The 24761-nt window shown below is 36.2% G+C and overlaps 1 protein-coding gene across 2 annotated transcripts in view; it reads right to left on the bottom strand.

Moving 5' to 3' along the window:
• Positions 1-24761, bottom strand: part of LOC150109924 (F-box/LRR-repeat protein 5-like) — a 335771-nt gene that overhangs the window by 141875 nt on the left and 169135 nt on the right. For both annotated transcript variants that reach the window (XM_090397314.1, XM_090397315.1), the window contains one exon: positions 8646-8917. In XM_090397314.1, the coding sequence (XP_090253440.1) occupies positions 8646-8917 (272 nt within the window). The remainder of the gene's footprint in view (positions 1-8645; positions 8918-24761) is intronic.

Below are 24761 nucleotides of genomic sequence, written 5' to 3' on the forward strand. Positions count from 1 at the left end.
TATTCTCACACAAGAATATGAGTATATTCTTGTGAGAATATGAGTATAGAGAATGTTATTGTGAATACAGAAATGAATAAAACATAAAAACCAGGCATAATTATGGAAGTGTGCCTGACTGACTAAAACCTAGTTTTTTTTTTTTTTTTTTTTTTTTTTTTTTTTTGTAATCATTTCTGTATTCACAATGAGCATTCTCCATACTAATATTCTCATGCTCACACTTCTGGCTATTATTCTTAGGTTTACATCAATCATCGCCTTTTGCCTTTCATATGGTATGCGTTCCAGTTCCCAACTTTCAAATCACCCAATCCATTAACATATTACACTTTCTACAGACCCTCCCTCACTCTCACTTCTCTTGTTTAATCTCTCAACAAACACATTTGCCCATGCACACATATTACACTCCCAACAATGATCATTCTTGGTAAAAATCCACAGCACTCAACATCACTGATTTTTGTACTGTGCCTTGATGACCTAGTTCTTACCACCATTTTTGCTTCCGTTAAATGTTATTTCCCTTATCCCGTCACAAGGTGACGGCCGAACTGGATAAGGGAAATGGGTTTACAGTGATACTGCTGGACCTGGCAAAGGCGTTTGACAGGATACCACATGGAATTCTAATCCGTAAACTACAACATATGGGAATGGATATAGGGTTGGTGAGATGGATAGCTGGGTGGTTGATGGAGAGATATCAAAGAGTAGTTTATTCAGGAGTAGAGTCCAAAAAACGGCCTGTGACTAGTGGTGTGCCACAGGGTTCTGTTCTTGGACCACTGCTGTTTAATCTGTTCATTAACGATATAGGGAAGGGTCTAAGTGGGACAGTTCATTTGTTCGCTGATGACGCAAAGTTGGGTAGGGCGATAGTGAATGCAGAAGATGTCAGTCTTGCAAGATGACTTAGATAGATTGGAGTTCTGGACTAAGGAGAATGGATGTCAATTTAATGTGACAAAATGTAAGGTTATGCATTTCGGAGTGAAAAGATTAGCAGCAGTATACCACATTGGTGGAACTGTACTCCAAGAGATTGATGAGGCCAGGGACTTGGGAGTGTTGGTGGATAGGGAGATGAAGTTTAGGGGGCACATTGCGAAAGTAGCTAAATCAGCTCATCAACTCACTTGGTTGTTGAAAAATACCTTGACGAGCAGAGAAAAACAAGTTATTGTACCTCTGTACTGAGCCCTGATAAGACCTCATCTCGACTACTGTGCCCAGATTTGGTCACCTCGGTTCCTTCTTGATGGGGAGGAGGTTGAGAGGATCCAGAGGCGAGTGACTAAGATGATAGCAGGTCTATGGAATGAACCATATGAGAACAGGTTGAAGATTTGTGGGTTGCAGAAACTAGTTGATAGGCGGAAAAGGGGAGATATGATTGAGACATTCAAATTGCTAAAAGGATTCTATAGGATTAATTCAGATGATATTTTTGGAATCAGGACTGGTGGTGGGAGAACTAGGGGACACCCATGGAAGCTGGGCAAGAGCGTGGTTAGCAGGGATGTTAGAGCTGGGTTCTTTACTTTAAGAGTGGTAAATGAGTGGAATAAGCTGCCAGAGTCTGTTGTGGGTGCTATGACGGTGAGTGAGTTCAAGGCAAGGTATGATAGATACTGTGAGAATGTTGAACAGCTGTGAGAACATGATGTTCAGGGCCTCCCTCGATGAGTCTAAGGACTCCTGGAGTAGCCCGTGGTAATAATAATAATAATAATTCTAAAAAAGTACTTGAAACCGAATAACTTCCAAATGCAAACATGCCACAATCAATCACAACCAAAGCAGAATAAAATTATGCTAAAGTTATAATATATAATTAATATCTACACTTATCTTTTTTTTTCTTTTTTCTTTTTTTTTTTTTGCAGATCGTACATTGCAGGAGACTGAATTATGCACTTTCTACTGATGACTGCCAAAATCGTTAACCTTCTGTGAGGAAAAATATGCAGAATCATTTATAAGGACTTTTCATTAGCTTATCTTCCATATGAGATAAGCTAATGGATGTGAAAGCATTTTTTGCCTCAAATCTAAAGCACCTTCCAAAACTGTGGATCAGATTGCAGCCAACCGGAAAGGGTCACTGATATACAGAAGGAGAGTAAATGAAAGCACAGAGCCCTGTGGTTCCAAGCATTAGGTGCAAAGTTTGAAGTTTATTAAATATCCAACCACCCAGGACTGCACATAATGTATGACTAGCAGGAAAACTTGTAAAACTTGATGTAGCTTGGAATTTTACAAGCGCTTTTACAGAGGTCACATCTCAAAAGGTTGTAATATAAAAAGAACATTTGTAAAAAGAATATATTTAATCCTATGATAAATTTAACCTGGCCAAGATATAGTAAACAAAGAATGAGTAAAGTTTGCAAGAAACGAAAGAAAATGCTATGTCACTCCAACCTATATGTTATTGTTTAACTAAGTGCTTTTGAAACCATTGTTTACAAGCTCTGTGTATGCCCACTGTCAAGGTCATTTTCAAAAGGGACAGCACAATTCACAAGTAGTTCCGATGTCCGTCTAATTGGATTTGTGTAGTATACCAGGAGAAGAAAGAACAGGTTGGTCGAAACAGAACATCAAAGAATCGCGTTGTATTCTTCGGGGGTTCTCAACACTTCATGCAAGGCCCTGGAGATGGTGAAATAAAAAGGCACTGAAGATCGACAAGAAATATCGGCAGTCAGAAACAGGACACGACTATATGGCCAGATGTCGGGGAGAAAGGAAAAGCATAGGGATTTAGTGCAAGACCTTTGGATGAGTGTGCGACACAGAGCCTCTGTAAGTTTGTTCCATCTTTTGTTATGCAATCCCTTTTATAACCTAGGAGATATGTTATAGATGGACTGATAAGAATTAACTTAATAGTAATAAGATGTGTCTATAAGAGAGTCATTTAGCATGTTAGAAATTGGTATGAAATTTGTGAAATAGCTTAACATAGTTAGCTAACCTCTTTGCGAGTGGATTAGAATTTTAATAAGTTGATTTTGTAAGCAGAGAGTAAATAAGTATTACTCTCTTTAGTAGTGCTAAAGAGTTACTTAGTATTGAAGTGGAAAAGTTCTATTTTTATGCTAAAGATTTAATAGATAGGTAGAGAAGGCAACCTCCCTATTGCTTGATTCATGTACATTCTATATTAGTGTAAATAAACATGTTTTATTTATATGTCAATAGAGTGCCGCCTGATCTTTCTAATTACAATGCACTGTTCCTAAATAAATGCGAACCTAAGAGCGAGAACCAAATAAGATAGCAGAAGCGTGTAGTTAAGTGCAATTAGACCACGACTGTTTGTGTTAAATTTTATTTTATGAAGGAATTTTATGTTAGAGAGAGAGAGAGAGAGAGAGAAAAATCAACCAGCCGTATTACTGAGTTTTATGCTAATAAAACGATACTGGTGGCGCAGTCTTAACAAACAAATTTTCTAGTATCCATAGGCATAAGACTCGTAGTGTGAAAAGTAGATAAACCTCTTATGCAATAGTGAGATAGAATAAGAAAGGAATATATATAAAAATAATAATAAAGGTATTACAAAGGCATAGTAACCAAAACAGGTTTACAAATATACAATATAGGCAAATAGCCTACAGTTTACAAACTCACAATTACCCATTTTATGTGACTCCCACATATGAAAGATAGTAAATAAACCTACCTTAGTAGCAGGGGTGGGTTTTTTATTTTTTTATATTATATTTTAAATGGTAGGGGGGGGAGGAGTATATGTCCTGGAAATACAGGACATATTACTAGTAGGCTAACATGGCTGGTGACTGCTTTTGTGTAACGTTCACAGTCTGTATTCAAGAACACAGATATAGAAATGATTCTGAAGTCACATTAAACTTCAAAAAACAAACTTTCATCTTATACACAACAAATCTGTAGTGGGGCAGTCAGAATCCTTGTCAACAAAATGATCGATAGATACATTTCATCTATATCCCATCTCTGATAGAATAATGGCCAGAACCCAAAAGATGCTATGACCTGTACCTTCACACATACTAAGACTTCAAACAAATACCCTAAGAATACTTTTTTACAATCAGCTCTCTGACTAGCTTTGCAATGTCCCAGCAGACACACAATCTCTACATTACTAAAGGAGATTTTTAATGCAGAAATATGATCATATGGTTTGTGAATTACAAAACATATAGGACTTTTTAAGCACTACAATTCTACAAATGAAAATGGATATCTTCTAAAGCTTAGGCATTCACATAAATTATTACACCAACATTGATACAATTTTATTCGCCAACGATCAGGTTGTAATTGAAGATAACAAAGATTCACGACTGTTAGCAGCCTTTTCATTAAATGAAATGAAATATGTTCCATTTCATTTTTAGTATCGAAATCTCCACTTCCAAAACCAAAGTCATGGCATTTAAAACCAAGACTCAATTAGAATAAAAATTTGTATCAATGATGATATAGAACAGGTTAATATATTCAACTATCTAGGCTACCACTTATTTATGAAAGAGAAAAAAAGCATGCAACATAAAATAACCAGTTATATAAGAATAACAAAAATTATCAATCAGATATTCAATCCAAATATCTGATTGATAGCAAATACCTATCCTAACACTGTTTTAGACTACATTGATCTTTATAAGCGAGATGGAGACAACATACAGAAAGAATGAGTGAAGGAAGACTCCCCAGAGAGAGAGAGAAGGATATAGAGATATTGACCTCAAGGGAGAAGGAACAGATTTCCAGTAAGAGGCCACTAGGCCTGTTACTGGAAATCTGTTACTGGAAACCTGTTACTAGAAAGGAAAAGGAAGAAGATAATGCATTCAAAAACATTCTGTCAAAATGACTGAATTGTAATTATATTATCCTACATATAATCTTTTTCTTCCTATTATGGATTTTAGGCATGTTCAGATCTCATGCCATTGCTTTCTCGATCTTCCAATTCTTTTTCCATTTATTTTATATCCATATGGTATTTTTGGAAGTCGCTATTGTTCATTCGATGTACATGTTCTAACCGTTTTGGATTTTGCATTTACTGTATAGGATTTAATTGGTTTTATATTTAGAGATTGTAAAATTTCTTCATTTGTTTCATGGTTCCACTTGCTATATCTAGCTGTTTTTCTGAGAAATTTCATTTCTGCTTTGAATCTGTTTTTCAGTCTACTTTTTTCATAGTCCATGTTTCACTTCCATATAATAAAGCTGGTTTACACAGAACATTATATAGTCTGATTCTGGTGTATTTTTGTACCAAGGACGGCTTAAATATATGTGGGCTGCTCAATAAGTAACAAGACTAATTTTGCTGTCGCGAAACCACTCATCACAATATTAATTTCTGTGGAATAAAGAAATGTTGCTGTATGTATTAACAAAAGAGGTTGATAGAAGGCGTATACAGGCTGATGTGTCAGAGTGTCACGTGACTAAACGCAAGTGCTCATTGCCGCGCCTACGAGGTGCGACCAGTCTTCGAAATGGAAGCATCCTTGGAACAGCGTTATGCGATTAAATTTTGTGTGCGTTTGCAATAATCAGCATCGGACACTTTTAACATGATACATGAAGCTTTCCACGATGAAGCAATGTCGAGGGCAAGTGTTTTTCACTGGCATAAAACTTTTAAGGAAGGAAGGCAAAACGTGGAAGATCTTGAACATGAGGGAAGACCTTCAACGTCCATCACAGAGACAATGATCAACACAGTAGCGATTATCATCAAGCATATCAAAAGGAAGCGTCTATTGCTGAAGAATGGCTTCATATTGCACACCACGATAATGCAAGGCCACATATTGCTGGTTGTGTAGTGGACGTTTTGCAGAAGAACAACACAGATATCCTACCATACCCTCCATACAGTCCTGATCTCGCACCGTGCGATTTCTGGCTGTTATCTCAGCTCAAGAAACCACTAAGAGGCCGCCATTTCGAAAGCAACAAAGCATGTGTAAAAGCTGCGGAGGCGGTTTTGAAAGAACTCTCAAAAAACGGACTCTCACATGTGTTTAAGAAGTGGACGCAACGTTGGGACAAATGCATCGTGTCTCACAGTAGTTACTTTGAAATAGACAATGTAAATGATGACGATTAAAGGTAATCTGTTTTCTGTATAAATATAGTCTTATTACTTATTGAACAGCCTACGTATTATTTATTATGCTGTTTAATAAAATTTGATATTTTAATGTGTATATCTTTTTCATCTTCATATAATATAATAAGTTGCATCCCAGGTATCTGAAAGTATGTACTTGTTCTAATATTTTATTGGAAGTTCTTTTCACTTGGTTAGACTATAAATTATATATTTAGTTTAATCCTTTATCCAAGTGTAAGCAAACAAAGTTTGCGCCTGAAGTATCTTCAGGACTGGGGCAACATGTGGCAAAGGTGGACTAAGTTATTATTATTATCCAGGCCTCCATAGAGTCAAAAGACTCATAGTGGGAGGTCGTTTTTAGGAAACACAATGTTTATCATACCACTCCTTGAACCCATTGACCGTTCCCACTCCAACCACTCTCTCAGGCAATGCATTCCAAGGTTCAACCACCCTCCACGCAAAGAAACCACTCCTCACCCTCTTGCGCACGGCCTCCTTTCGTAACTTCTAGATGGCCCCTTGTCATCGCTCCTTCCTGCAATTCCACCAAGTGAAAGAACTCTCCAATGTCTACCCTGTAACTGCCTCTCAACAGTTTAAAAGTCTCGATCATATCACCTCTCCTTCTTCCATCCACCAAACTCTGCAGTCCACATTCCCTCAGTCAATCCTCATAACTCATATTGTACAGTCCTAAAACCATCTTTGTTATCTGCCTCTGTACCCTTTCCACAGTCAATTTATTCCCTTCAAATCCTGGGGACCAAATCTGAGAACAATAGTCTAAGTGTGGTCTGATCAGGGCCTTATACAATGGAATGATAACTCTTTTATCTCTGCAGGTCAGCATCCTTCTCAGTATTGCAGCAATCCTCTGAGTTACCCTCACCACCTTTGCAATATGCTACCTGAATTTCAGTTTTCTATCAATCATCACCCTCAGATCTCTTGAAAGTTCTAATCACGTTCCTCAGTATCCCATAATTGCAAAGAACATCTCCTTGTGGACATGTATAATACTATGCATTATGGGAAGGATTACTACCCAGACCAGTTTCAACCTTTATTGAATGTTCAAGTACAGGTCAAACTCCAAAAACTTAGCGTTGTTCCCCTCAGTAACAGGGTCACCCTGCCACTGAGAAGAACTCTTATAACTGGTTGGCTCTACACAGTGGCAGGCAAACCCCACCACCAAGCAGAGCTGCTCATTTGCTCATATCTCATTCGAGGTATAACAGCAACAGCCATGCCTCAGTTAACTTCACTTCACGGGCTACAGCATTGCCATTCATCACCCAAGCTTCCAACCGGTTTCAACCTTTATTGAGGTCTCTTCAGTGGGAGCCAGACCCAAAGATGATACCAAGGTTGAAGCAATGCAGAAGTCATATTTCCATATGCCAGTTGCCAAAAGGTGTCACACCTTATTATTAAATTACTCTGAATTAGAGAAAGATGTTGGCAGCTTTTTTTCACTTAGATTGTAAATTATATATTTAGTTTAATCCTTTATCCAAGTGTAAGCAAACAAAGTTTGTGCCTTTGAAGGAAAGCGATGAGAACTTAGTCCACCTTTGCCACAGTCCTGAAAATACTTCAGGTGCAAACTTTGTTTGCTTACACTAGGATAAAGGATTAAACTAAATATATAATTTATAGTCTAACCAAGTGAAAAAAACTTCCAACATCTCTCTCTAATTCAGAGTAATTTAATAATAAGGTGTGACATCTTCTGGCAACTGGCATATGGAAATATGAGTTCTGCATTGTTTCAAGGTATCACCTCAGGGTCTGGATCCCACTGAAGAGACCTCAATAAAGGTCGAAACCGATCTGGGTAGTGACCCTTCCCATAACGCATAGCATTATACATGTCTGCAAGCAGATGTGCTATGCATTATGGGATACTAAGGGAGGTGATGAGAACTTAGTCCACCTTTGCCACGAGTTGCCCCAGTCCTGAAGATACTTCAGGTGCAAACTTTGTTTGTTTACACTTGGATAAAGGATTAAACTAAATATATAACTAATATTTTATTATCTGTCACTATTTTACTTCTTATTGGTTGGATGCCATTATTTTTGTCTTTACTTCTGATATTCTCATATTATATTGTTCTGAAATTTCATTTAATGATTTTACTGATCTCCGCAGATCATCTTCTAATGTAGCCAATGCAATTTGATCATCTATAAATAATAGTATTTCTACTTTTATTTGTACACCAACTGAGTTATGCTATTTCCATATTATTATAATTTTATTTATATATATAAAAAGTGGAGGTGATAGGGTACATCCTTGCCATACTCCTATTGCTATGTCTTTCCATTTGACTGATATTTTATTTCCTATCTATATTTATTGAATAGACTGTAAAGAGTGGTATACTTAGGTTACTTAGATCCACTAATATTTTAAATAACTTGTGTCTATTAATTTTAATCAAAGACTACATATAACAATAATAAATAAAAAACTTACCAAAGCAGTATTTAATCCTTTACAATTTGTCAATACAATTTTCTGAACACCAGAGCCTATACGAGGAAGAAGATATTTTACCATTGAATTTAACACTTGATTTTCACGTCTCATTATTTTGATTCCATCACAGCAAACATTAGTTTCATCACAACCACTATCACTGGATTCATCAAAATCTGCATCTTCATCACAACAGAACTTTACACCTTCTCTATAACATCCTTCATGCAGAGGTTCCAAAAAATTGATGCCATGTATTTCCCAAATCCCTACAGAAATTAACACACTGAAATACAATTGGCAATTTAAAAATAATAATAATTTTTTTTCTAAAAAGATTATTTAATTTCTTTCATTTTCAGCTAAAATTTTAATGCGAGTTTTTTTTCTCTTTAGTTATACAATAATAAGAATAAAAAATATATTTATTTGGATGCTGATATTCCACTGGTTTTATACCCAGCATCTTCAATGCGCAAACATAGTTGGCTGTGGTATGCAAACAACAACAACAACAATTAGTTTTAATAGAGAAAAGTTTAAAACTGTAACAGACACGAAAAGCTGAAGTTGTAACCAGTACCATCTATTGTTGGGGGGGGGAGAGAGAGAGAGAGAGAGAGGTTAACAAGTATTAATTTGTTCTTAAAATGACTATCACTCAGATTTTTGGTAAATTAATAGCCATACTTGCAGAGTTTTGGGAATGTTTTAAATGTGATACTGATTTTAAAACCAGTTTCTCTAACTTTTCTCTAACTGAGAGTCTGTGTAGCTCAGTAGAAGTGGTGTTTGCACTCTACAGTGCTTGACTGCAGGACAAAAGGCGTTCAAATCTAGTTGCCGACCAGAGGAACTTTTTCTAAGCCTTTTCTCGACTGGTTCTGGAGTTAGTCGATCTCTGGCACGGGCTAGAGGGTTTTTCCTCCCAGAAACTCGGATTTTCCGTCCCGTAAACTCAAGAAAATCGGCCGTCGAACCCACACTATTTTCAGACATTAGATATATTGTGTTAGGGTTAGGGACCACCAGATGGTGGCACTAACTAGCCGCTTTCTTCACTGCGTGCCGATTAATTAGTGATAGCCTTGGGCCAGTTATCTCTGATTGGCTACCAGTGGAGATTGAACTGCCCACTCAGTCTCCAAAAGTTAGACAGGGCTTAAAAACGGCCTCGCCTACTCCCTATACGGGAACAAAAAAGGCATTAGCTGATTATTTTTTCTCTAACTTTTAATGAATTTTGTATAGCACTGGCTTTTATTCCATTTAATACTTTATGGAAGTTTTTTCACTTAGCCATGCTACTCATTATATACTGGATTTTATCCTTGGATAAAATCCAGTATATAATTACATTTGGATAAAGGATAAAACCCAATATATAATTCTATTTAATCCTGCAATTTGGAGCATCCAAGGCATGGTCTGCTAGTTCCAACTTGCCATAACAGTGGTACTGAATATATTTCTTTCAAGGCAGATCAAAACAGATTTTCTTGTTTGTACATAGTAATCAAGGTCACAAGTACAGGTTATTTCATATACTCCTGGATGTGATAAAGGAGAGAGTTGGTCCTTAGGTGAATGGATGAGGGTTGTCAGTTTGTTATATGGTTTATAGGTATAAAGTTTGATAAATTTTTGTATAAATGTTAAAAGTTTGATACATGGTTTAAATAGCAAAAATATTATAGGAAAGATCACTACACAGGCTGATTTTGATCTTCATCCAGGAAGCAAGGTTAAATCAATGCAGAAGTCATAACTTCATGCTTATGAAGACTGAAAAATATAATTTCTTGTAAATTCCTAGGATTCCTAGGATCAAAGATCACTGAAGATCTAGGCTATTTCGAAACCATAAAATACAGAATCAATAATGGATGGATAACAATGGGTAGAATACAAAAAAATATGCAACAATAAAAGTAAGCAAAGACCTCATATTAAAGATATATAAAACAATGATAATTCCCACAGTTCTCTATGGCTCAGAATGCTGGATCTTAATTAAAAAAGAAATGGATAAACTCATTTTTAAAATGAAATGCCTAAGAAAAATCAATAAAACAAACTGGACAGAAAGAAAAATAAATGAAAAAAGTCAGAGAAGAGCTTAACTTTAAAGAAACAATAATTACAGCACTAAAAAAGAACCAACTAAGCCGGTTTGGAACATGTTTCAAGAATAAACCCAGAAAGACACCAAACATTAAATGGCAGAATTGAGGGACAACCTAGCAGAGGAAGACCAAGAAAGAAAGAAATAGATTGATGACATTCAAGAAAGCATTCACTTAAACTCCATAATAGAACTTCATAAAAAGACAGCAGACAGAAAGAAATGGCAAAAATTTGTCTTTGAAGAATTCAACCTGACATGAGCAGAAGAGAAGAAGAAGAATTTCTTGTCAAGTTGAGTTTTTTGTTCATGGTTTTAATTCCCAACATAAGACCATATCATGAAACTAAATACATTTATTTGTTGATTTACCGTATTTACTCAAATATAACTCGCACATTTTTCCTAAAAATGAAAGTTAAAAAATCGTGGTGCAAGATATATGAGGGGATTTTTGGAAACTAAAGTTTTCAAAAAAAAATAAATTGGCATTTATAATTAAATCCTGAGTATTCATTATAATTTTAATTGCTCCACAGCTCAATCAGTACAGATGAAACTGTTTGGTTGGAAAGACCTTTATCTAGTCTCTTTCAACTGAAGGTGAGTTAGCTGGTCAAGAGTCTTGACCAGCTAACTCACCTATCCAAGGTGAGTTAGCTGGTTATTACTAGGATGAATCCAAGTCTCATCCTAGTAATAAATCGATGCACAAAATCATTTTTATTCTTGTGAAAATGCTCCAAGCACTGTTCAGAGATTTTCATGCGAGTGCATTTTTGGTATACTGTGAGCAAGCGTGGCACCCATCTTGTGCAAAGCTTTTTCATTTGCAATTCTTCATGCAAAATATACCCTACATGTTCTTTTGAAATGCCTATAGTCTCAGTAATTTCATGCACTTTGACTCGCTGGTCATCCAATACCATATCATGCACTTGATCAATCAATGATTCCTGGTGTTGTTACACTTTTTGGACATCCTTCATGTGGATCATCTACAAGGCTGGTACAGTCACGTTTAAACTCGACAGCGCATTTCTTAATTGTCGAAAATGAAGGAGAAGAGTGCCCATAAACTTTTATGAACTTCGAATGAATTTCTTTTGCCATTAAACCTTCTTTTATAAAGAATTTTATAACCTTACGATACTCAATTTTATCCATTTCAAGGGATACAGACAACACTTTTACTTCTGACAGCTGTATAAAACAAACTACTTGAGAGAATGACTTGCAATTTCACACTGATGCTTAAAACAGATGTACCAACTTAGAAAAAAAAAAAAAAATTGCCGATAGTATTGCCATCTATGGCCGAGGCCAAGAACTTTTCAGCCCATCCTAGTACTTATTCCTTCATTAAATGGGCTCAACTCATCCAATGGACAGGTGAGAAATGGAGGAAAACCTCATACAAATGAATAAATAAATTGCTCACATTAAATTTATAAAATGAATGCATTTAAATTTTAATCATCAATGCTATTTATGCGATTGGATGCTAACCTCCTTCACGTGATATATTTGAATCTTTAGCGGCAATGCTTCCGTAATTAAATGAAAGCAAACAGTTTCATTATTGTTTGTCTTTATCATTTTGGAGTCGTAAGATAACCATAATTTAAAAAAACTGAAAATGGACATGATTTATCAAGAATTTCCTATTCGCTATCACTACTTTCAGTCTCAACAACAGTTTCCTCGCATGCAATATCAATCTACCTAAATTTTATCTTCATTCCCATCCAGGGCATTAGAGATGTCAGTTTTTAAAAACCTGTTGTCAATTATTTCTGGTGAAATCATGCCCCAAGCTCTCAAAATCCAGTTGCACAACAGTTCCAATGATGGTCTCTTAATCTTCCCTGCTGGAGTCAGATTGTAGCTGCTCTCTGCCATCCACTCTGTTTGGAATTTTCATACATAGTCCTTGAATGGTTTGTTGACCGATACATCCAAGGTAGATAAGGTGTAAGACCACCAGGAATAACACCTACATCGGTCTGCACATCTTAAATTTTTTACTATTTTTGTCATAACAACATGCACTATTTATTTCTTATACTTTTAACCTTTTTTTCATGTGCAAAACTATGCAATTTCTTTTTTCATCAAGTAAAATCAACAGTATGAGATATACATAAGGGCAAGTTATATTCGAGTAAACATAGCAGTTATTGATATTTCACTAGTTTTATACCCAGCATCTTCAGAGCACCAACAGTTTTTCACAAACAGCACCAATTTAGTTAATAGTAGGGATAGCTTAAAATTGTAACAGACGATACAAAGAAAAGTGGAGCCATCTATTATTGGACAGAAAGAGAGAAGTTAAAGAAGTATTGATTTGCACTTAAAATGACTGTCTTCCATATATTTTGTAATTGATATGGCCAATATGGTAATAGATATTTCTTGCTGAGATTTGGAGAATGTTTTAAAGGAGCTGCTGACTGAAAAATAATCTCTCTGATTTCTAATGCTTTATGTTTTCTTTCATTTAATCCCAGGTTTATAGTAGACAGTGAAGGAAAGTCAGCCTGAGAGAAGATGCGACAAGTGTATCTAGAAAAAAAGAGAGTTATTGTTTTCAATCTTGATGGTAACTTGGATACATCTGTGTTGTTTGTTCAAGTGGAAACAATGTATTCAATGTTTGGTGGCAGTAGGGCAAATGGTAAATATATTGTCAACATATCTGAGTCAAACTTTGGGCTTTAGATTTGCTGAATCCAGAGCTCATTGCTCGAAGTCTTCCATGTACAAATTACCTATGGAGGTAGTGGAGGAGGAGAAGGGAAAGAGGGGAGCCCATGGCTATGCTTTATTGCAGGTAGAAATTATTTTGCAGTGAAGTGCGAGGGCCATGATATTGGATATAAATTTGTTCTATGTGAGAAGAATCGTGCCACTGATTGGGCCATTCATGAAAAGGACAGTTATGTCAACGCTGACTAATAAATCTTCGTTGCTGAGTGTGATGTTTTTAATTCTGTTTATGAAGCATTGTGTATTTTTTTATGTAGGAGGGAGAATGACCTATCAACTCCTTGAGTGTAGCCACTAGTTTCTTGGCTAAGTGATAATTGGAGCTGTCAATTCCTTCATTGTCACAATGGTGCATTTGTTTTGTGTATTTTTGGCAGGTCATAATTCTAGGAGTGTGAGCATAATGCTGTAACAACTTGTTAACTGTTTCCTCTGGCCAAGTGATCCCTAACTTAATTAATTCTTGTTTTCTTTTTTGATTGGTTTGGATTTTATTTTTATGGCACAAAGACATCAAATGTCGTACTGTGCGAAGACATAGGTTACATCAGTAACCTGTGTCTTCGCATACGATAAATGTACATATAGTAAATGGTTAGTAGAACATTCACAAATCTCTGGGCCCTTGGTAGGATTCAAACCTGCAGATATGTTAACCACTTGGCCAACCAGGCCAGATTTCTTTTTGATGTGGTTTGTAGGATTGTAGTTAACCAATTGGTATGTGTTATGGTTAGATATCAATTTGTTCATTTTTTCAAAATAAGCTGTATGATCAAGAATGATGGTAGCATTACTTTTATCAGCCTTGGTAACAATGATGTCTTTGTTATTTTTTTAAGAGCATTATCTAGAATTAATAAAATTTTAAATTCTACATTTTCTTTCACACAATAGCTTTCCATTTCACTTACATAACAGTTGATTAAGGCATCCTCAAACAATTTTTGAGTCATCCATGATTTCTTCTTGCTTCGATAATGAACTAGAAGAGTATGCTTCCTAATGTTTTTGAAGGCTCGTGGATTCTCACTGTGCCATATCACAGTGTATATCCAGCCACATTACCCATTCTTCCTAACAGAATCATAATACAATCTTTCAGAGCTTTGAAACCAGGCATAGATTTTAGCTTTTTTGTGGATGAGTGTCCATTCAGGCATTTTTTTCCAAAATAAGGAGGTTTTTTCATCCATATTAAATATTTGCTGTAACAAATAATTTTTCCCCACGTAATAATTTTATCCAATTTCTCCACAAAATTCTTGGGAGCCTTCTCATCGGCACTTGCAGATTCACCATACATTTTTATTATGCAGCGCAAAACGCTGCTTGAATTTCATGAACCAACCAAAAGAAGTGTTGAATTTGTAGTCGTAATCAGGCTGTGCCTTCTCCTTCAACATGTTTAAGAGACTTAGTGCTGTTAGATCTTGAATGAAGCACTTTCATTATAGAAATAATTCATTCAAGATTTAACAAACATGACAAATCAACAAAGAGATACCTGTGTTTAAATAAAGAAGCAAATTGTAAAAAAGAGCTATAAATGAATGCCGTTAAAGTGGAATTACAAAAATATATTAAGTAATGTTATCTCTTTATAAAGTATAATGATTAAAAGGTGTTCTATGTGAAGTGTTTATCACAATGTAAAAACAAAAGTTTGAAGTCCACTGGCGAAATTTCAGGTGAATGCTTGGCCTATGGCATTAGCACTTGCATGGCGAGCGGTGCATTCATATTTCTCAGAAGACGCTAAGGAGAAGATCGTCCCATGTGCACAAGAAGACGCAGTATGAAGAAATGTCTCACGTGAAAAAGCGGGATCGGTGCTGAGCAGAAAACGTAGCAGTAAAGAGAGGGCGCAAAGGGTGCAACATAAAAGGAGTCTGCACTCCTTTCACAGGGCTTTTTTTTCTTGGATGTTGGGTCACTCTTTCCCACCTCATCGAGGGTTCCGGATCACCTTCTGCTATTTGATGTCATCGCCGGTTTGTTCCAGAGTCCAGGCTCGGAATGTCTTCAGAGAGGAATAGCTGAGTAGATAATCGAGACGGCAATGCAGACGAAGATATGCGGAGACGGAGCGCGTCGAGCACGGGCACAATGACAACTTTTGAGATAACCAAATCAAATTACCTCGAGTGATCACGCGGATCAAAGCCAGAATGAAATGTCTAATCACAATTTGAGAGAAAAAGAGCAGTGCAAGCTGAATTATGAACTAAGTATCGGACCCGCTGAACATCATAGGAGTTGGTAACGTACAGTTTTTGTTTTCCTTTTCCATTTGAAAAGATGAAATGTTGAGAATTAATGTAGAGAGAGAGACATTCTAGTGTAGGACTGTTAAGTGATTAGTATAGGTAGCAGTGGCATAACTTCTGTGATCCTTTCTTTAGAGGATGTTATATTAGATGATTTGTGTCAAATATGTTATTACAAGGTGATTGATAAATCTTAGTAGAGTAATTGTCTGGATGAGAATTTAGATCCATATATTGTATGAAGGTAGTGTTTAATTTTATAGAAAGGTTTCATGAATGAATCTAGTTGGTTTGAAACTCAGTTGTCTTAAACAACTCCCTAACTTAGAGTGACAATATTTTAGTAGAGTGTATGAATGTAAATATGAATTCTTATGACTTCAATAAATGTACTGTGTATTTTACCTGATTCTCAGCCTGAGAATGAATTCAATGCACCACTCATTTTTTAATCAGAACCTGAGCAGGACAGAATAGCATGTTTAAAACCACGACTGCAAATGATAATTAGTGAAAGTGATATAGATAATTCGGTACTAGGTATTTAATGATAGATTGATTATCTCTGCATAATATCTGAGAGTTCTGCCTTGGTTAAGAGGTCTTCCTAACCTAATGGTATTGGCTGGCGCAGCGAAACAAATAAATTTGCCAGTATCTCAACGGGAAGTAACTCCAGACAGTTGAAACAAAGGATTCGTCTTCTGCCCAAGACATACCCTTTGTCTAAGTAATTAATACACTTAATCAATCTAGGAATCAGCCAAATTGTGTAGATAGTGTTTCTGCAACTAGCACTGAAGCCAAATTTTATATTAGGATCTTAAGCATAGTTACGACAAGAGAATAAATAGAAGTGAATAAAGGTAAAGTTGTGAGATATACACATACTAATAATAATAATAAAAAGGAACGACACGACAGTGCCTTAGCAGTTATAGTCATAGTGCTAAGGGGTATGCACTTTTGGTTCAGGTCCTCTATCCATGATGCAAGCAGCTTTTCCATACCACCGAAAGGACCTTGTCGTTGCTTCATCACTATTGTTGATTTAATAGAAACATCCTTTCACAGCTTCCATGATTTTATCTTTATTTTTAAAAATTGTCATCACTATACAATGAGACCATCTGAAGTCATGTGCGATCACTGAAGGGCTTACCAGCTTCATGTCTTTATAACTTGCAACTTCATTTCAAGATCAATTGCTCGTCTGATTGGGCATGTAGGGGCCATGTTGCACAAAATCTTATGAAATATTTAACAATAAATGCATAAATAATCTATTTCTCAAACACAAAATCAACAGCGGAATTGTTAAAGACATGTGGCAACTGCTGTGTATGATGCATTGCTGCTAAATAGAAACCTTTTTACTTTTACTAGGTCTTGTTTGAAAGGATCTTCAAACGGACGTAACTCAAACAGATGTAAGTCAAGGGTTGACTGTATATATATTTGAATATATATATATATATATATGTTACATGCAAACTGTGAAATCGCACAATTCATGGAATGCACAACACTTTTGCTCATTCAGTGAATTGTGTAGAATTTTGCACAATTCATGAAATGAGCAGAAAACGCTCGATTCATAAATTGGGTGCATCTCGTGATAAACTGGTGAAGAGCATTTCTTATTGATTGTTGCTGAAAGTTGACTCGTGGCTTTTATAACATGTGACGATTAGATTGTTGCTGAAAGTTGACTCACGGCTTATATAACATGTGATGATTAGGTTTTAAACATCCATATTTGTTAAATTCTAGATCCCTACATCCAAAATGGAATCTAACTTAAGATTAGGTTAGGTTAGTTTAGGTTAGGGCCCAATTCATGAAATAAGCAGAAAACATAATGCTCATTTCATGAATTGTGCAAAATTCTACACATTCCAGAAACTGTACAAGCACATTATACAGTTCATGGAATGAGCAAAAGTGTTGCACATTCTATGAATTGTGCGATTTCACAATTTGCTCGTAACACATACATTTTCTTATGTTACTTCATTATTTATTTTATTTTAGTTACTTTTTCTCATAGGCTAGTGTAAATGAGTAATAAGCCTTATAATTCTCCCAGCCTTGCATCACCAAGTTCATGATGCAAGCATGAACTTGGTGATGCAAGGCTGGGAGAACTAACAAAAAATTACTCATCTGCAAACTTCTCTCAGTATCATCAACATAGAAGATAAGCAGCAATGTCTCCAAAACAGACCATCAGGGAACACTGTTAGCAATTTTCCTCTTCCAGTTTTTTTTTTTTTTAATGTCTATCCCATAAACAAAACATGGTACTCAGAATTACATACACACAAAAATGTTTGATATTTCTGTTTTTTGTCCAGGAACTATCATTCTGATATTGGCAAAAAAAAAAAAAAAATGTTATATTATTCAAAGAAATCCACAACATGGTGATATCCACTATGTAGTAATGTAAAATCTGATGAGAGTATATATCGAAAAGTTATAACTCACTTTATTAAATTTTAATCCCTTTTTTTTGTCAAAATCAAAATGACCTGACAAGTTTTTAACAGAAATCCTAAAAACCAAATTTCATTAAATATGTTGCAAACTGATTGCAAAGTTTAACAGAATTCTTTGAAAATAGTTTGAACTGTGCAAATAAAATGGAGCGAAATTAAAGACATGGATACCTTTCTATGTGTATGCACCTTTTTGCAATTTTTGCATTGCAAATGGTCTGAAAAAAACAATAAAAAATGGAATGTCTTGAAAAATCTTTGCAAGGATTCTGAACATGAAATCTGAGAAAAATCTATTAATCACAAGTAGAATCACATAACAAACATATGTATGCAATTAGACAAAATGACTAATGTTTATGCAATTTGTGAAAAACATACACAAAAGTGAGAAGTGTGTGTTTAGGGATATGTCATCATCATCATCAGATTCCTGCCATGTACCCTCAAGTGGTGTACAGGATATGACAGTACTACATGAAAAATTTACATCATTACTAACTTCCTATCTACAATTTTCCTCCAAATCAGTCTGTTACTTGTCAAGACTCCAACATTATCAGATCTTATATTTCTATCGTCTAAGGCACTTTATACCGTATCAATCCACCTATATCCTGGTCTTCCTCTGGGTCGTTTTCCTGCCAACCTGGCAGAGAACACTTGTTTTGCTAATCTTTCCTCTCCCATTCTATTTAAGTGACCATACCACCTGAGATTAGCTCTGCTAACGCATTCCTGGATGCTGACAATGTCAAGTTCTTTCCTAATATCCTCATTTTTAATATGATATTGCCATTGATGCCATCTGTTCACGCCTCTAATCTTTCTCAGGACTCTCATATCTACGGTCTCTAGTCTTTGGTCGAGTGTTTTACTTCTGACCCAGTTCTCAGATCCATAAGTTAAAACTGGTTTGAACACTGTCTTGTATACAGCTAATTTAGTGTTCCGACTAATTTCTCTCTTATTCCATATGAATTTATTCAATTGACTTCCCACCATACCAGCTTTGCTGATTCTGTTGTCTATTTCTATATTTACATTTTTGGAAATTATGGAGACAACTACCGTGTTTGAATAAAAACTTTAGTTTACTATTACTAAAATTTTACAATTCGACGTTTCGACCTTTATGTCAAGGTCTTCTTCTGGAGCGTACAAATATACACAAGAAACAAGCTATACTACAATCATACTGGTTCGTTAAAGACACTGACTAACCGCTATCACAATTGTTGGCCTGACCTCTGGTGGGGAAAAAAAAAATATATATATATATACATCAACGCTAGAGTCCTATTATTTGTGTTGTCTATTATATACATATATTAACATCATTCCAGCCAGTTTGAGTGGAATGGTTTCTAATACTAGCGGATTGGCTAGAGTCCTGACTTATGCTGAATCTTTTCATATTAGGTTGGCTGAATGTGTGCCATCCAGATCCTTGGAATTTTCATACCATCTTTGTTGATATTTGGGTGGTTTATCAGGATTTCGCAGGATTCTTTAAATTTTCTTTCGTACCATGTTTTTGTGCGGTGTAAGGAGCAGGTGCTTTTCCAGTTGATTTGGTGTAAGGTGTTAAGTGCATGGTCTGAGAGGCCTGCTTCACCATAATGGTTATATTTAATGTGTCTAATGTGTTCTTTCTTGCGTATAGGGATTGTCCGTCCTGTTTCACCAATGTACGGTAAGTTACAGCTGCAGCGGAGCAATAGACTCCAGGATGTGCTAATGGGAGGAGAGGATCCTTAGAGGAGCTGAATATGGTTTTAAGTTTAGTGGGTGGTTTAAAGGTGGCATTGAGGTTGTAATGTTGTAGGATTCTGTTGATTTTTTCTGATAACCCTTTACCCTGATAAGAAAGGATTCAGATCATCCATGGAAATGATACCCACAAGCGCTCAGTCCAGGCTTTCTGAACTATGCAGTGCAGCCACTGTAAGACTTTTATACCACCATACTTCAGCATTTCTGGTCGAATATCATCTACTCCTGCTGCCTTTCCATATTTCAAGCCTTTGATGGCTTTTTCTACTTCAAGTATGAATATGTATTCCTGACTGCATGCCTGGTCAGTGTTTTTTTATCACTGTGCTGTCGTCACTGCTTGTTTCATTTAGCAGTTTTTCAAAGTAATTACTCCATACTTCAAGGATATCTTTTTCTCCTGTTTTCATGTCACCTTTATCATCTCTAACTCCTTTTACAGCACTCTTTCCTCCATTCCTAAGCTTCTTCAACAACCTCCAGTATATTTTGCCACCTTCTTGATATTTATTTTCTATATTCTTGCCAAAGTCATCCCATGACTTTTGTTTAGCTAGTTTTACACACTGTTTAGCTTTCTTATATTTGTCTCTGTATTCTGTAAAAGTAAAAGCTGACTTATTTGCCAGGAACTTTTGATATGCTATCTTCTTTTCCTTCACTGCCTCTTTAACTTTCTGTGTCCACCAGGGAGTTCTGATTTTTTTTATCCTTGCACACAACCTCACCACATGCCTCTCTGGCAGAATCAATCATCGTTTTCTTCAGAGTTTGCCACTGAATCTCCAAGGTTTGATTCCTGTTCTCAAACTCTTTGATTTTCTTTTCAATAATATTTCTGTATTTTAGTCTACAGTTCACATCTGAGAGCTGCTCAACTTTTATTCGCTTTAAAACTTTCTTACATGTTATTCTTTTCAATATGAAATTCAATTTTATCCTGCTCAAGACTAAATAGTGATCACTTCCAATTTCAAATCCTCTGTACACTCTGGTGTCCTGCACCAGGGAGAAAACATCACTATCAAAAATAACATAGTCAATGAGACTTTTCTTATTCCTAGCCTCTTCTCTCCATGTGAATTTGTGCACATTTTTATGTTGGAACATGGTGTTAGTAATAACCAGTCCATGTCCTGAGCAGAAATCCAACAGATATTTGCCATTATTATTAGCTTTGCTCTTTTCTCCAAATTTTCCCAAAATATTTTTATATGTCTGACAATCATTTCCTACTCTGCTATTTAGATCCCCAACAAGGACCAACTTTTCCTTTTTCATTGTGTCAGTTGCTTTTTCTAAAGCGTCAAAAAATTTCTCCACGTCTACCTTAGTAGAACCTTCTGTGGGACCATAGGCAAAAATAAGTCTCATTGTCCAGTTCCCCATTCTCATATTTGCCCACATTACTCTACTTGAGACTGACTGCCATTCAAGAAGATTAGCCTCATATTTTGTGTTGAATACTATGGCTACTCCTTCTTTTCCTTGATTGTCACTGCCTGAATGTAACATTTTGTATTTATTGCTCAGAAAGATCTCACCAGTTTTGGTCTCTATATTTTAGTCTACTTATGTCGATCTGGTACTTATCTAATTCCTCAGCTAGCTCCATTTCTTTGCCATTCAGGCTTCTTACGTTGATAGTACCGATCTTTAATTCTGGTGATGTTGAGTTGGGGTTTGTTTTTAGATTTGTTCCAGTAGCTGACTTTTCGCTGTATGCCCTGGTTCCCTGGCAAAAACAAGGGGGCCTTGTTTAACTGCGCGACGCCCCAGCCGGCATGAAATTTTGTCATGTTGTACCATCATTTTTTTAATTTGGTTTAACCAATAAGAATACAATTTGGTCGGCTAAATCCCAAATTGCCAGCCCATCCACATTCGTTCAGTATCAAAGTAGATACCCAACAGGGTGCACCACGAGAAGGTGAGGATTGGACATTAGGTCAGAAACCCTGGTGGGTTCTCCGCATTCCTTTAACGGCTATGTGGAGGTCTCCTCTCAGTTATACAGCTTTCACCCTTACGCACCCCTTTGGGATATGTTATAATATATATTATATTTTTTCTATAAATATTGTACAGCATGTTTGACTTGTCTCCATAAAGAAACATTATGATCATCATTTCCTGGTATGTATCCTGAAGTGAGTCTAAGATAATGGCATTGCAGGCAAAGGATAAAAGTTATCAATTTAACGTCAAATGTAAGGTTATGCACTTCGACGTGTGATACTTAAGGTTATGCACTTCGGGATGCTATATTGCCACAATTCGATACAATCTGTGATACTTTGTATCACAGATTGTATCGGATTGGAGGAAACTGATGAGACTTTGGATATGGATTGCAGAGTTTACCAGATAGGTAGAGGAGAAAGGACTAATAGAAACTTATATATCAAAGGGATTCTATAAGACAGACACATGAGAAGATGGGCTAGGGCGATGGTGGACAGAGATTTATGTTCAGAGGACATACTGCAAAAGTCAGTGAAATAGCTCAAAGGATTACTTGAATGTTTATGTCTTTTCTGCCAATCAACTAAATCTTCAATCTATCCTTATAGGGAACACTTGCTTTTGGTCACATGTCTCTCTCTGAATGCTCTTCCTTATTTCCCCAATCCTAAGAAACACAGGTAACTAATAGAGTTATTATCTCTCTTTATAAAGCTATGATTTTGCCACATCTTAATTATTATCACACATTTAGCCATATGGGTTTCTTGAGTATTGGGAGGTGCTGGAGAGGATTCAGAGCTGAGTGACCAAGCTGGCAACAGGTCATGTAATACTCTATGATAATAAACTAAAGATGTGAGTTGCAGAGTTTATTATACAGGTGGAGGAGAAGGGACATGAGAAACATAAATTACTAAAGGATTCTATAAAATTAACACAAAATAAATTTTCCAGTACATGATAGATACATATATATATATATATATATATATATAGAGAGAGAGAGAGAGAGAGAGAGAGACAGACTAGAGATCCCCCCCCTCAAAGTTGTGCAAGAGTGTACAGACTAGATTTTTTGCATGGAGTGTGGTGAATCAGTGGAATGGACTGCCAAACATAATTGTAAGTGCCCAAATGGTGAATAAGTTTAAGGGGCATTATGATAGGTATGGTGTGAATAATGGTTAGCATGAGTCTCTCGCCATGAGTCTTTTGACTACATGGGGATTCTAGTATAATAATAATAATAATAACTAAGTTTACATTATGACTAGCTTTTTCATCAATGATTTTGTTTTTCAAATTATTATTATTATATGGTTGACTCCATGGATTCCAAAACTCATCACAGGAAACCCACACTAACCATTATTTAATGCACAATGCCTATCATATTGTTTTCTTGAACTCATTCATTGGCAAAGCATTCACGACTGTCTCTCTGTCTCTGCCAATCCATTCCACTCATCTGCCACACTTCAAGCAAAAAAACATCCTAGTTCTTATAGTCTTGCTAACCATACTCTTATATAATTTCCAGGAGTGATAATTTGTTCTTTCATGTACTGAAATATTACTTTAGTATCTACAAGACCTTGTATGTTTCTACTGTAATTACTCTTTTCTACCAATCAACCAATTCTTCAATCTATCTTCATAGGGAACACTTGTTTTTGGTTACATGTCTCTCTCTCTGGATGCGGTAACTAAGTCAGTGCACTGCTGTCCATGTGTGACTATACCATAGCCTTGTCTTGTCTTAAGCATTTCACAAACCATTGAGGTTCTTTAGTTGTGAGACTTCACAACCACGACCGTGTCGAGGATAAGGTGGTTGGCCCTATGCCTCCTGGTGTGTCCTATGTTTGTAGATGCATGTGTTCATGGGGGCTGGTTTGCCTATTGTGAGGAGATGAAAAGCCTGAGTTTGTGGTGAAAAAAACCCTACTTCTGTATGAGACTGGCTAACTTGCCTTTAGTTGAAAGTGACCAGATAAAGGCTCTGACATCTTGGATGGGAATCAAACCCAGGTCTTTCTGACCAAAGGGCTTCATCTATACTGAATGAGTGGTGGAGGCTCTATATCAAAGCCTTATATATACACACACACACACAGAGAGAGAAAATGACTTCCTTTGGTTCTTTATTAGTGTGTTTCTAACAAAGTGACAACTTTTAAGTTATTCTGCCTACTTTTTGTAATTCGTGTTCTGAACTAGCAGTCAATCATCACACCCAAACACCTAGCCTCATCAACTTCTTTCAGGCTAATCTCATCTGAGTAATCCACAGCATACAGTCTATTCATTCCAAATTATATAACTTTACACTGTCCTAGTATAAAGTTATATAATTGTTAGTGTGTACCGAATTAACTCCTGATTTCCTATAGAACAATCAGCAAACAATCGGAGATTTCTCAAATCATTCATATCATTAATGTATGATAATCATCAAAATATTATTTTGATGATTATCTTCAGTCGTTTCCGACCCTAGGTGACTTTGTAGGCATTGCCCACAAAGTGTTCCTGGTGAGATTTTTATAGAGTGGCTCATCATTGCTTTCCCTTCCCCTCCCGTTTTATCCAGACTCGGGACCAGTACATGGCTGGGACATATTCATGACTGCAATCCATGTGTGTTTTCACAGGCTGGTTTGCTGTTCTGGGGGGGGGGGGACAAAGTTTCCTCCATATG

The sequence above is a fragment of the Typopeltis vanoorti genome, chromosome 1 (assembly GCF_054136105.1).
Source record: "Typopeltis vanoorti isolate ZY-2024b chromosome 1, IOZ_Tvanoo_1.0, whole genome shotgun sequence".
In the NCBI taxonomy this organism is placed as follows: domain Eukaryota; kingdom Metazoa; phylum Arthropoda; class Arachnida; order Uropygi; family Thelyphonidae; genus Typopeltis; species Typopeltis vanoorti.